The sequence below is a fragment of the Ixodes scapularis genome, unplaced genomic scaffold (genome assembly GCF_016920785.2).
Source record: "Ixodes scapularis isolate PalLabHiFi unplaced genomic scaffold, ASM1692078v2 PGA_scaffold8__174_contigs__length_109621045, whole genome shotgun sequence".
NCBI classification, from domain to species: domain Eukaryota; kingdom Metazoa; phylum Arthropoda; class Arachnida; order Ixodida; family Ixodidae; genus Ixodes; species Ixodes scapularis.
Window position 1 is genome coordinate 27,098,596 of NW_024609883.1, and position 14,992 is coordinate 27,113,587.

General features: G+C 47.2%; 1 protein-coding gene across 8 annotated transcripts in view; it reads left to right on the forward strand.

Moving 5' to 3' along the window:
* The window catches only part of LOC8040894 (ethylmalonyl-CoA decarboxylase), a 33,912-nt gene extending 19,560 nt beyond the window's left edge, over positions 1-14,352 (forward strand). For all 8 annotated transcript variants that reach the window (XM_042286758.1, XM_042286760.1, XM_042286759.1 and 5 more), the window contains exons 4-6: positions 911-984; positions 10,261-10,485; positions 13,900-14,352. In XM_042286758.1, coding sequence (XP_042142692.1) covers positions 911-984; positions 10,261-10,485; positions 13,900-14,034 — 434 coding nt within the window. In that variant the 3' untranslated portion in view covers positions 14,035-14,352. The remainder of the gene's footprint in view (positions 1-910; positions 985-10,260; positions 10,486-13,899) is intronic.
* Positions 14,353-14,992: the final 640 nt, after the last annotated feature.

Genomic DNA, 14,992 nt, shown 5'->3' on the forward strand with positions numbered 1-14,992 from the left:
CTCCTGTACCCGCTCTTTGCCCTTCTCTCACGTGCGCCAAATTTCCACGACCTTGCGCAAGCTGGGTTTTCTGTTGTTCCCGCCCGTCTTTTATGCCCAGTGTGATGCGGCTCTTCAGCTTCCTCTCTTGGAGTTGTCCACACTCACAGACCTGGATCAGCCGTCCGTTGAAGCGTTCGCTTGGTTTTTGGTCTTTTGAACCGAAAATGATGTCGCAATACGCAAAATTGATGACAGGTTTACAATGGAACCACTGTACACATGGTAGCTTTAGCTGCCATAGTATCTACACGACGCAAAAAGACCTAGATACGCAGCATCAAATGCACTAATGGTGATCTCTATTTTGGGCCTAGAGTTTACCATGGTAACTGAGCTGCTAACGGCACCTGGTGGCCTTTCTATTAGTGTGGCTCATTTTATCTCTTCATCCGTTCATTAAATGCAACAAAAGTGAGTAAAAGCGGTCGCCATATCGGTACAAACGTATCTGAAGTGCATGGTCGTCATACCGCTACAAAAATATTGTTTGCCTCACTCACTGTATGTTGAACGCATGTGGGGATGCACATTGACAATTTGAACTTAGTGCTATTCGAAAAGCAAAAGACACAAACGACAGGTACACCGGCAGCGCCTTGCTCGGCTCTGTCGGTTGCTATGGAAACCGAGCCAGCTCTGCCTGTTGCTACAATACCGTGCATCACCAATTACAGCGAGAGGTGGCAGGGGGACAAGCATAGCACTACCCTGGTTGCTGCCATATGCAGTGGCTCTAGTTTACAATGCTCCTCAACCTTCTTGAAAACCTTGAACGCCTCTGTTTTGAAATCAATATCTCGCGAGCCTCCCGCCGCTGAGCCACCCCTGCCTGCACCTGGCAAAGAAAGTGTCTCGTTGCCCCCGCCAGGTGGCGGGGCCGAACTGACCACGGCCTGTGACTTCAGGCTCATGCTGCCCAAAGCCCAGATCCAGTTTGTCCAGGTGAGGAAGCCGTCACTTTTTCGTCCAAAAGTTGGGTTTTGGGCTCGTAAAGGGGGCCGTCTCACCGCCAAGAGTAAGGGTTTATTTATTTATCTATTTATTAGTACCTTGAAGACCCTGGAACAGGCATCATACGAGGGATGGGCAGCTCATATTTGTAGAACAATAAAAAAACATAAACACTCATGAACCACAAAACAAAAGAGCATCAACAAAAGATGGAAAACAAAATTTGACAAAAAGTGCAAGCACACTTACATTCAAAAATACTGGTCCGTAATGAATTCCATAAACTTGCCTAGAATTTATTTTAAATATGTCTATATCGTTAGCTGTGACTATGTTATCGGGTAAAGCCTTGCATTCAAGTGTTGTGAACGGTATGGAATAAGCGTACTAAGTGGTGGATGCATATATGGGTTGTATTTTACAGCTGTTGTCTAATCTCAGAAAAAACAAAGTGGGAGGAAGAAATAGTTTACAGTATAGACCACTTACAACGTAACCGTTTATAGTGCAGGACTGGGTATAATGCATTTTTTTTAAACCACTGGTTCGCCTCCCATAGAACTCCATGTAATTACGTACCGCTTAAAATGCAGGCGCGCGAAGGGAAATACCGGTTATAGACCGACACGCGGGCTTGACGTCACGGAGCTGCGGCGGCGTTGCGATCGCGCCGGAGCCGGCTGGTGTGGGCAAAAGGGCGCACGTTTCGCATGGGCGTCATAGCATTTCAGCATGCCGCAAAGCTGTTTTGCCATTAATTGCACCGAAATATACAAGAAAAGTGGCGGATTGAGTTTCCACAAGTTCCCAGCGGAAAGAATGCTCGCCTCGAACGAGCGACCGTTTGTGCAGCAAGCACTTTCTTGAAGGCAAGTGCGGCTTCCATTTCAATCTCCGTCCCGAGGCTTGCTTATGTGGAGGGAAACCGTCGTCTGATCGAGACCACCCGGATTTTGTTTCCACGGTGTTCGTGCACAAAGCACCAGCCAAGCACTCGTCGGAGGCTCGCTACACCCGTACTACCCAGCAGAAGGGGACCGGCGACAAAACGGCAGTGTTGTAGGCGTTACCAAAAAAAAAGTAACGAAATACGTTACTCGTTACTTGCAAATAAAAGGTACGGGTTACCGAGCTACGTTACCTAAAAATAAATGGAACGCGTTACCGCTACCGATAAAAAGTGACGCACGTTACTTCTGCGTTACTTCTTAAATTATGATGTAATACATTTTACGGTTTTGGATGATACAGGTATGCATAAGTTCATATACCAAAAAACATTATGTTCATGCAAAAACTTAACATAATTATTTTATCTCTTTTTACGGTTTCACCTAAATATTCACGAATAAAACGCAAAGAAAACATGGCTTGACGCCTAAAAACACGGAAAAGATTTAGGTGTAATTTCTTTAAGACTTGGAAACTAGTCATGTAAGTACGTTACCCGTTACTGTTTCGAAGAAGTAACGAGTAGGTTACTACGTTACTGAAAAAAGTAACGCGTTCCTGGTAACGCCGTTACTTGTAATGTGTTACTGCCAAGACTGCAGAACGGACAAAGCGTTACCGCTTATCATGCCTTGTGGTCATGAGGGTAGGAAAAATATTATAACTTGACTTCAAGACACTGTGTGTATTTAATCAATTATTAAATACACTTCCGTTGACCCGCAGTCTGCTGATCCCGCCGGCAGTGCGGAAACAGACTCGAAGCAATCGTACGCCTCGAGAGACTTGCGCGCCTGCACCGTGACGGCCGTCAACTGGCTTGGCGAAAAAACTAATTAAACGACGACGTGAGCCGTCGACTTCGGTGGCAGCAACTTCACGTCGGAAGTCCAGCAGGCCTTGTTTACGGCGTACGGACACTCGTAGGCAACGCCGTCCACGCACAGTTTGTTTCGGTAACACTGCCGTTCAGGCTTGGGTTGCGAGCTCAAATAGTCGGGCATAGCATACGACATACGTTGTCAGGAAGTACGACGCACAATTAAAGCTAGAAACGTCCCTACAACGTCAACAACGAGCGCACGCCACACAACGCAATGGCAAAAACACGGAGAGCCGGGCGGCTTTTGCCCACACAGCTACCGCGCATGCGCGGCCTTCCGGCCGTGTTGGTAAACAGAGCCGCTGCGCGTGTCGGTCTATAGTGCGGTTTCTGGAACAGCCCGCCGACGACCAGCGCAGCGAGCACGCTTTCCTGTGCGACACTAGATAACAACGCTAGCCGCAAGCAGCACTCGCGGGGCAAGGAGGTTGCTCGAAGAAGCGAAGAGAGGGGCATCAGTTGCCATAGCGACGGAGGGATGCACGTGTCGTTCACGTGCGTGCGTTCCCCCGCTGCATTGGAAAGGTTAGAAACAACCGCAACGACAGACCAATCGCAGGTCGAGGAGAAGTGCTCGCGCGCGTTGCATGCCGGTCACGGGCCGACTTCTTCTATTCGCAAACATGGCGTCGGTTGTGATCGTCGATGTAGACGGCGTGGTGGAAGCTCATCGTTCCGCGTAAAAGCGCTATCCTTGACTGTGAATTTTTGTTGTGTGTCGCTATGATAACCCAGCACGTACTAGAAGGGAAGATCCACCTACTCGTGCGGCGATGTCGTGGCAGCACTCTCAAGACTGCAGAAACGCCCGTGTCATCATGTTTGTTTACTTCGACTACAGTGATGCTTTCTAAACATTTGTGTTTTCGAACATCGCCCGGATTTCTTATTTGGAGCACTTCATGCCTGTGCTCAAGTTGAAGGTATTACTGGCGCGTACCGTATAAAGGATGCGAATTTTCACGCGTTTTCATCACCCGAGAAAAGTGATTAGGGTTAGCAATCCTGAACGCTCGCAACGTCTGTCCGCAACCCGCGACGCCGTTAAAACTTAAAAGGCTGCGCCAGGCAAAAGTCGTTCATTTCTTTTAAAATGTGTGACACACTTGAGAGAGAAGTGTACTAGTCTGGTGAAATAAAGAATTTTCCTCAAACTAAGCTTTATTTTTCATCTAACATAAAATAAATTCTTTTACAAAATTCTCATGGCATGTATTTTGGCCTGAAAAATTTATGTTTTGGTTATAGCGCGATACCGCTTATAGTGTGGATTTTCGCGACTCCCGCGACATACGTTATATGTGGCCTACACTGTATTTCTAATTGTCGGGTTATGGTGGTCAAACTTGTAAAACAGTGTCGAACCAAATACTTTTTGCCTTAAGGTCATTTTAGGGAGGTTTGCTCGTTTACGCAATTCCGACACGCTTGTGTAAAAAGAATAATCGGAATAAATAACTTATAGTGCTCTTTTTTGGACACTTTCTAGGGCGTCTATGATAATTTTGCCACGGAGACCAGATGGATGCAACATATTCTAGTTTTGGACGTACTAGGGGTAGATAGGCAATTCGCTTTACAGGTAATTCGCTTTACATTGGGGGGGGGGCATAAGTTTTATTGCTAAAAACCAAGTGTGTGTGGGGGGGGGGGGGGGGGCTGTTTGCCTTAGCAACGATGTGATTGACGTGGGTGGTCCATGTTAGATCGATGGTTATATGAAGATTAAAGGGATACTTCAACGAAATTTGAAATATTCCCGTCGTGTTCAGAAATAGGTTGAATATGATTCACAATATCCGTAAATGACAATCGCACGTTTGTATTTTGAGCCTGGTGGCTGCATTTTTCGTTATAAACGGCCCACTCTGGCAAGCGCTCGGAGAAGGCCCAGTTTAGAGCACGTGACGTCCAACGCAATCGTGACGTAGGTCGTCTCAAGACGAGCAAAGCTACGGCGAGGCTGACGTCGAGAGGATGGCCTAGTCCTTCCAGCCACCGAAGCGGCTGCTTTTGTATGAATTTTTTAGTGACGGGTTAATCTTCTATAATCTTCTAGGGGGACAATAGCGACTTCTGCGACACACAAAAGGGATTCTCAGGAGGAGGGGAGTTCCTCCTTCCTCCCTTCTCTCGTTGTGGCCGGAGACGAGACAACCTCCGTCACTAGCTGTCAAGGTTCCTAGACGAGCATTACAAGCGAGGCGTTAGCGACATCCACCAGGTGCTCTTTGCTAATCGTTTAATTCGTTTTAAAATTCTTTTTCGAGACTTTTTTAACAAGATATTGGTATGTTCCGTCTGATACTGCTCTTTTGAACACATATAGACCAAAAAATGAGCGCCGAAATTTCGTTGTAGTATCCCTTTAAGATATGCATAAGATGAGGATGAACTGAGTGTAATGTCATTAATACCGTGGTTATAAGAAACGGTGTCAAAAGACGAGATTAGGTGAGAACTTGGCATTTATCTAGGTTCAGTGACATCTGCCAATTATGGCACATATGTGCAACGGATGGCAAGTCAGTTTGAAGGGACGAATGGTCCTCGGGGCACGAGATAGTGCTGTAGATTACGCAGTCATCTGCGAAAAGGCGGATTGTAGAAGAAACACAAACACATATGTAGATTAAAAAAAGAAGTGGTCCGAGCATGCTTCCCTGAGGAACTCAGGACGTTACGCTCGATTTAGATGCCAATGATACATTGAACCCGATCAGAAATAAATTCAGAAATCCAAGCAATTGTAAAGTGGTAAATTTTTAACTGGTGAAGTTTCATTAAAAGGTGGCTATAAAATACTCTGTTGAAAGCCTTAAAAAAAATTGAGGTAGATTGCGTCGGTTAGTTGTTTATGTTCCAAATTTAAATGAATGTTATGCACAAATTCAAGGAGCAGGGTTTCGCATGATAATTCTTTTCTGAATCTGTGTTGGTTTACGGTTACAGTTGAACCTCAATTTAACGAAACCGGACTTTACAAATTTTCCGATTCGACGAACAAATTTGGATTCCCCGTGCAATTTTTGCGCGAGATCTTCCTTCCTCGATTTTATGAAGTTCCAGATTTAAAGGGACAATGAAGACAACTTTATTTAATTCTTTTAAGTGGTGTTTTTAGGGTTCTTGGGAACCTAGCATACTGCCCAATTTTTTGTAGACATTTGTGACGCGTATTTCTGTGCCTACGAAAGAACTGAAGAAACCGAAACTAAACTATCTCCATTCTCATTTCTGGGCCTCCGAAAACGGCGGTGACGTAGGGAGTGATGTCAAGTGTGAATAGTCGGTATCGGTAGCATTTATGAGATCGAGGCTCTGGTTACCGCGGTGGGTTATAGCAGCGCGGTGGCACGGTCGTTTCGTCGAATCTGTCAACATGGACGACAATGCCGCTTTCGCGAGCAGGTTCAAGCTTCCGTACAGTGACCTAACATTAACAGAACAGGAGTATGTGTGTGGCAGCCTTCACCATCACCCGAGTGAGACCACCCAGCCGGCAACGAGCGTCCCGCAGGCTTCGAAGCAGTGAGCAACATTCGCGCGGGCGAGATGAGAGCGGCGTGTTGCCGAAGAACAGGGACGCGGGTGAGATGCCGGGGGGAAAGCGGCAGCGACCAAGCCGTTCCGGGAACCGGTTCCTTTGCGGGGGACGCTCCCCAAGGAGAAAATAAACAGCGCCATTTTTGGTTCCCACCAAAGTCGGACGTCCTCTCTTTTCGTCGTTAAATAACACGAACAGCAACCCGCACGTGAAGACTAGAGTCGCCCGAACGAATACTGGTCTTCAGTCGACCGTTAGAACAGCCATCTACAGCGCACAAATTTGGCATGACTACCATTTTGCAGAACCTTTCGAGTACCGTGTTTCCAAAGTAAACACGACACCGACATTTGAAACCAAAACTAAGCGTCTCCCGCGTGTTCTTTTTTTATTTTATTTTGTTTGCCCATAGTTGCTCGTTGCCCGTTTCGCATCCAGCATAGCAAAGAGAAAAACAGTTATGCTGTTTTATTTACGGTTTAGGAATCATTTTCGGTCCGATTTATACTTTTCATGGTTATTATAACGGAAGTTAGAACAATATTCCTAAAAATTGTGAATCAAAACGTGATTGAGGGCACGTCTCTCGTTTCGACCAATCGCTGACGCGTCTCTTGTGACGTCGCGCTTCTTGGCCTTGCACCGGTCACGTGAGCTCCGCTTCTCCTGGCTTCTCCCGCAACTCTCGGGGCGTCACCCCGGTCGATTTGGTACGATTATTACTACTAGGATTGTCGCAAACTTTTGTCAAACCGGATTTTTTGGTCGAACTTTCGGGGTTCGACTTCGAACTCCTCTCCAGATTCGACTGGTTCGACTTTGCGGACAGTGTGGCCAGACCTTGATACAAGCATCTCTAGGTTTGGAGAATTTTTTTTTTTTTTATGCAAAGGGTTATGTGAATTTTGTGAACAACTGCAATTAAAATAAACTAAATTTAATCACTGAAGAAGTTATTAACTGAATTTTTTGTACTGTTCTAACTGAATTAACCAATCAGCGCTGCCCTTAATTCATCCCCTAGCTATCACCATCCAATCTGAAGCCAACTGGCCAGCCTGTCGCACATGCACACTCAAGACAAACCTCAATACAAGGTTCGTTGAACTTTCCACTGAAAATTAGAAAAAGTCGAACCTGGTCGAACTCGAACCTCGGCCGGTTCGCGACGCCCCTAATTAATACCGCGGCCGTTTAATTGATTTTCATGGCACACAAGCGCCAGTTTCGGCTGAAATTTGGGCATCGTGGCCTGAGACGTGCCTGGAACCCAGTTCAGTTGCCAAAAAAATATCCGAAATTGCCTTCATTGTCCCTTTAACGAAATAATTAGTGGGTCCCGGTGACTTTGTTAAATCGAAGTTCAACTGAGAAGGTTCTTAGATTCAATATATCTAATAACATTAGAAAATAGTATATGTTCCAAGATTTTTAAAGGAATCGTGGTCAGTGATATAGGAGGGTAATTTAACCCTTTGGAGTCATGTGTCGGGTGACCCCCGACAAAAAAATATTCAGGTTCTGGTCAAATGTCGGGGCTCCCCCGACAGGCCCATTTCTCCTTTGCGGTCAGGTGTCGGGCGCGCCCCGACAATTTCAACTTGCGCCATCTGTCATAAGAATGTAAACTAGACTTTCTTAGTTTCTTCACCCTCCGAAAGGTGCCGCAAGTGACGCTACACATTTTTTTTTTTTTTGCAAATTGCGCGGGCGAGAATGTTGCGCGCCCTTTTACGAGTTAAGCATGGCAGCCTTTACTCCATCCGCATTTTACGGAAAGGCTTGTGGCTCAAGCGACAGTGAATGTGATTTTAGTGGAGAAGACACCTATGATCCAAACGAGGCCTCTGAGATAGCCTCTGATGTGTCACCAGAGAGTGACGGTGACAGCACCGAGAGTGAGGAGGAGACGTGCGCCGACGCTGTCGCGCACGTCTATTTGTTTGGTTGCTGGAAGTGGGAGTCGTCAACAGCTACATCCTCTTCTGCCTCGAAAAAATCAGCCAAGGGAAGCAAGCGCCGCGGCACCTTACGTTTCGGAAGGCGTTGATAAAGGGCCTTGTTGGAAATGTCCGCTACCAGCCAAGGAAACAGGGGCGCTCTTCCGATGGAGATGCGACTAGAGACTGGTTGGAAAGAACCACTTTATTTATAAACTCGATGGAAGCAAAAGCAAGGGCTGCGCCGTCTGCAGCGACAGAAAAACCAAGGGGCAACGGCGCGAAACAGTGTTCTACTGCAAAACCTGCACTCGTCAACCTGGCCTGCACCCTCCAGCTTGCTTTGAAAAGTACTACACGCTGCGCAAGTACCGCTAGCATTTCAAGAACTGAAAGCACCCAAGAGATTGAAAGTTATTTTCAGTTGAACATATTACTATATTAAAATAAAAACGTTAAATTTGAAGTCATTTGTTGCTTGCATCACTTTTGCATAAACTAATTCTGACCTGAGGGGCCAACAAGGGGAAGGCTCACATGACCCCAAAAGGTTAAAGGTGAATTTCGGTTTCGAGACTTATGTAAGGGGTTGGCACGGCTGATTTTTCAGTCCAGAGGGACATTATCAGAGGAAAAGGATTCACCAAAAATATTGGTTAAAGACAGAGATGACGCATGCTTTGTATTTTTTAGTATTTTTGCGTTGATGAGGTCATTGCCAGAACTTAAAGAATGTTTTTGATTTTCAATGGCATTGATAACCTCAGAATAGTTGGCAGTTCTTACTTTTTATTAATTTATTTTATAGTATTAATACTGCAAACTCATTTGAGCCCAAGCAGGAGTTAACGAAGCAAAAAAAAAGACACCAAGACGACATCAAGACCAGCATATACGAGGGCGAATCAGAAAGTCTTTGCCTTATTTTTTTTTTTGCCAAATTATGGCTTTAAATGTGAAGTCAACATTTCCATTTTCAGCGGGGGAACTTCCTTGAACGAGCACTGCCCGGCCTCGGCGAAAGCGCCGAGGGATTCTTGATGTGGACAATGTGGTTATCCTCCATGACAATGCGAGGCCACATGTGGCAATCAGAACCGCCGACAAGCTTCGGTCATTTCACTGGGAGAGTCGGGAGCACCCACCATACAATGCCAACCTCGCCCCTAGTAGTTTCCACGTTTTCGGTCTACTGGAGAAGTTCTTGGCAGGACAGCGACTCACGCGCAACAATGAAGCCAAGACAGCAGTCCGTCTGTGGTACCACAGTCAGCGGGGAGAATTCTATCACAGGGGCATCTCAAATTTAGTGCTGCGATGGGACAAATGTCTGAACCGGGTTGGGGACTATGTGGACAAATAGTGTAAAGTGCGTAGAATAGTATGTATGTTTGTAATTATTTGTACGTACCTCATTTTGGCTAATAAAAAATAGGGGCAAGGACTTCCTGATTTCCCCTCGTAACAAGGTATTACGAGAGCACCACTTTCGAGTTTGCAACGCATGCTTCGACATTGGTACTTTCAACGTCGAAGAGTCTTTTTCTTCTGACACTTAAAAATCAAAGAAACTCAAGGTTGCATGTATGAGATATAAAAAAAAGTACTTGGAATTCAGAAAGGTCGTTGCTGGTTGTATGGGTTCATACTCTACGACTCGGAGTCACCTAAGATGATTGCGCAGACTAGGAACCTAATTTCTAGGAACCAAATTTTCTCGACTGACCCTGCCCTATTGTTAAGTGTTCTTTGCACTCTGAACCACTTACCAAGGGATAACTATGAGGTAAGCACCCCCAGTACTCGCATTACTGCTTACGAGGTTGGTACGTCTTTGTACCGTTGTATTGCGTTGATGTCGAGCCCGGAAGGGGTTCCTCTGCCCTCAGAAGCGTCGGAGAACCCCGCAGGGAGTGGCATACCCAAGGACCGACGGTTTCCCCCAGGTGCGCATGGGCCTGGTTCCCGGCTGGGGAGGCACGACGCGCCTGGTGCGCCTGCTGGGCCCCTCTGCAGCGCTGGAGCTGCTGTCGTCGGGTCGCAGCGTGGAAGCGGAGGAGGCGTTGCGGCTGGGGCTGGCTGACGGGCTGCTGCAAGAGTCGGAGGACCCCGTGGCCCAGGCCAGGGACTGGCTGCGGCAGCACGCACGGGGAGACCCCCACGTACTGCAGGTGAGGCTGCGTCAACACACACTTTTTCCGTTCACTCGGCGGTACCCTCCGGAGTCGAGATTAAAGGCCGATTTGCGCATTTACATTCGACTGGGATTGACCGCACCGCGACCGCTCCGGCAGCTTTTTTTGACGGAGTATCGCGGCGGTCCCAAATTTTTTACTTCAAGTATCGTGGCAGAAGTGACCGTGACAACGTGGGACAGCACTTCACCGCACGTGCACCGTCGTCTGTCTCCCAGGTTCCTCGGAAGCGCACGCACGGTGCATCGTGAATTGTTGTACAGTGTAAGCTCATTACAACAGACCTAATTACAAAGGACAATTGGATATAACATACCGATTTGTGAAGTTCGGTTGGTTTTCCTCTACATACCATTGACTCAACTTCCTATCTGCGTACAACATACTCCTCTTACAGCAGACCAAAACCTTGGTCAAAATCAAGGTCTGTTATAAAGAGCTTAGACTGTATCGTCTGCTCGCACGTGGTCGCTTTGAAACGGCACTCGTGTCGTAAAAAGAATGCAGTTACGCGTATCTAAGTGATACACGCAATGTCCAAAAGTTCGAGAAGCTACCCGTTTGTCGATGTGAGATATATGTTTCGCAAATGCGGAGCGAAAGCGCGTCCCGCCCCAAACCCGGCGCTCGCAAATCCAGTTCCCCGCAAGTGCCGCATTCGAATTTGGCGCGCGCTACCCCTCTTTGCCATTGGGGAGTCGGCGGCGAAAGGAAAGGGAAGGCGATATCCTGGCTTTTTGTTACTCTAGGCGAGACGACATGCCGGCGTTATCTGTCGGGTAGAAGGAAACAGTGAGCTAGAACGATAGGGACAAAACACGGAGAGGGAGAAACAGAGAAACATACACAGAAATGCCTTTGCGCGCGAGATTTTCGAGGCCCTGGCCATTGAGGAAAGCGCCGATGACTGCATGAGCATGCCCTCCTTCACGGTCAGCAAGAAAGCCTGGCAGTTTTTGCAATGTGGCACGGCCCCGTGAAAGGGAATAAAAGGGATATGTGTCAGGCAGTGGTTTGTGGGTTGGGTCAAGGAGGTGTAAGTGACCAAATTTAATCATTTAATTTAGTTTATTTTAATTTAGTAGTAAGGATTTAGGGTGATTTTTTGGCATCACTTTAGGTGTGAATCTTTGGCTTAAAGTGATGAAGTATAAATTCTTCGTTGATAGTCAGCGGTGTGTGTCTGTCTGTGTTTTGTCCCTATCATTCTAGCTCACCGTCTCCTTTTGCATTATGTACCAACTAGCTCAACTTCAGCCTGTTATCAAGTAGTCCCAGAACACTCGGGATTTATGCACGTTTTGCGCATCTTTCTTCCGTCTTGAGCTTGGAATAATTCTTACAATTATGTAGGAGATAATTTCTCGTAGATAGCACATAGATTTTATCCCTCGAGTACCGGAAAAACTTGAGAGGTCTATAGTATGCCAATTCTCAAACAGAACTCTACAGACCTTTCGAGGTCCCCCGAAAGCCTCCTTAGGATCCCCGAAGCCCTCAAACGTCGATTGAGCGAAGCGATACAATTTGTTTTATCTGCGCCGCTATTCTACGAAGTTAAATCGACCAAACCGCGCATGCTGAATAAGTGGGGCCGATTATTATCTGTCTCAGAGCTTCAGAGTCTCTTCGAAGTTGACTTTCGTCATTGCGATTGTCTAATACCCCCTCTCCCGTCACAGTGGATGGGGTCCCCCGTCACTTCACCCGATCCAGAAGGGGTTTGTGAAACATTACTGGTTCACAACTAGTACCTAGGTGCTCCACCTGGAGTGCAAGCTTTTTGCCTGTGATAAGGCTTTGTCAGGCGCGCAACTAGCACCCGGCGGAAGGCAACGAGCACATGCTGGAGGTGGAGCTGGTGGATCTTCTACTGGCTTCTTAACCTGTCGTCGACTGTGGCTATCAAAGGGATTCTATTCGATAGGTGGTGCCAGTGTGTTCATAATACAAGGTCGTGGCACAGTCAATCGCAGTAAAACACAAATGTGTGAACCAGCCTTAAAAGAACGCTGAAATTAAATATTCATTTTTTTAAAAGGCTCAAACGGGGCACGATTGGCGATCATTATAATTAAAAAATGCGACTTCCTGAGCTTTGGATACAGTGTAGGGAAGCTCGGGCGATATTGCTTTGTCCTGTCACAAACTGTTTCAACATTTTTGGAGAATGAAAGAGTGTTTTCTGCGATTTAAGATAATGATAATAATGACAATTTATTGACAAGTGCTGATTGTTGGGCAAGTTGGTATGATACGTTAGAAAACATGATTGCGCTTTGAAGACGGGGACATAGGAAGGACAGACACTACAGTGCGCTAGCTTTCAACTGATTTAATTCAAGAACCTCAGCGTAGAAACACACTGCGTCACCACACCACATCTCAACCAATCCGTGGCCCCGCCACGGACCGCAAGTATGCCAACTCCTTATCCGCCGAGCCTTGAGTCTGACTGAACAAGACAAACGCTTGCAGCGTGCCGGATTTCCAAAGGCTGTGATTGTATCCGTAGCAGAAGGCGTCCTTAAGAAAATTAGAAAGGACGTTAGCCCGCGCCCAGAGGCAGGTTAAGCGAGACAAAAAGTTGCAGTTGTGCCGTACATGCACAGAACAGCGCACTATCTGGGAAAGATAGCAAAACGTGTAAACGTAAAAGTTGTTTACTCTGCACCTGAAAAACTCGCAAAAATGTGCAAGATGACAGACCCATTCCGCAAAGCGCCGACGGGCTGCCCAATCAAGCACAGGAGTCCGTTTGTCGCGTGCACGGAAGGGGTGGTATATCAAATTCCGCTTTCATGTGGCAAGATTTATGTCGGCCAGACAGGCAGATGTTTAAATGTACGGCTAAGGGAACACTACCAGAAAGTGAACGGGGTTCGGGATGGCCATCTGTCGTGTCACTGTCATGACTGCGGGTGCAAACCATTATTTGCTTCGTCTACTGTTCTTGCTAGGCACAAAGATAGGACTGTTAGAGAGATTATGGAGGCTGACGCTATAAATAGTTCCGGCACGTGGTGTGTCAGTGTGGAGTCAATTGACTTGGCAGATAAGGAGTTGGCGTACTTGCGGTCCGTGGCTGGGCCACGGATCGGTTGAGATGTGGTGCGGTGAAGCTGTGTGTTTCTACGCTGAGGTTCTTGAATTAAATCAGTTGAAAGTTAGCGCTCTGTGGTGTCTGTCCTTCCTATGTCCCCGTCTTCAAAGCGCAATCATGTTTTCTAACGGACAATTTATTGGTTCAGGAGAGCCGCGACTCCGCAGACAGGGAACGGCCCGTACCATGCAGGCCCACAATGTCGCGTCTAGATGGTGACGATGTGACGATATGATGATGCTTCGGACAACCGGAAACATAGGTTGATTTCCAGCGTCTGGTTGCAGACCCTCAAGCGGACGGTGGTGAAGGCGAGGCAGCTGTCGACGGCAGAAGCCCTGGCCGAGGAGCGCCGGCTCTTTGCCACTGTGTGGAGCGGTCCGGCCAACAGGGAGGTCCTCAATCGCAAGGTCAAGCACTGACCAGCCCCTTGACATCGGTGGATTCTGCCACTCTGTTGCCGAGTTCAGCGGGTGTCCTTCGACTGAGCCTCTAAGAACAGCCCACCAAGTGCCGGCAAGATAGGCGTAACGGTTTCCCACTTTGTGTACAGACCAATGGGACTATTGCTTGCCATAAAAAGAAAGAGAGAAAAAAAAAGGAGCATTGTGGCATGTTCTGTTCTCTTAGCGGCGCATACAGCCAACCGACAGTAACGATGCCTCTTTTCGTTCGTTGTCATCTTTGAGCACAGCTCTTAGGCGCCCATTTCCGGCTTGAGGGCCGTCGGCGTAATTGCACAGTGCATTGGATGTGTGATGTTGCTGATGATGTGATCACTGGCGATGGCGATGTCGATGACGTCATCAGTGACAATGACAATAATGTCATCAGAGACGTCACTGATGACGTCATCGTCACGTGACCTCACGGGGGTCACGTGACCCCAGTGACGTCACGTGACCCCCGTGAGGTTACGTGACCCTCGCAAAACGACGGCGACGCCGCTCAGAGGAAGGAGTGGCAGACAGGATGAGGAGGGAGGAGGGGCATACTTTCCCCTCAGTACCCTTCCCTCCTCCTCCTCAAGAGCTGCGCTCTAATTCGGCGTTACAGGGAGTTATAAACGGCCTTCATTTTTGTCTTTTGGTGTACGTGGACAGCTTTCTGGGCCAGCATGCACAACCGCCTTCTCGTGTAGCTCATTTGACACGTCCATGCTTTCTAGCAACAGCCTCGCACGTTCCGTAGTTTTCAGACTCTAATCCATGGACTATGCACATCTAAAAGTTGGAAATGTTACACGGTGCGGATATCTACAGGTGCATGCTACACAAAGATGTTTTTCCTAAATTGTTCGTTACGGCACGACATAACGGATGTCATAAATAACAAAAGTGTCTTAAAGGGATGCTGAAATTAAAATTTAAATATAGTACT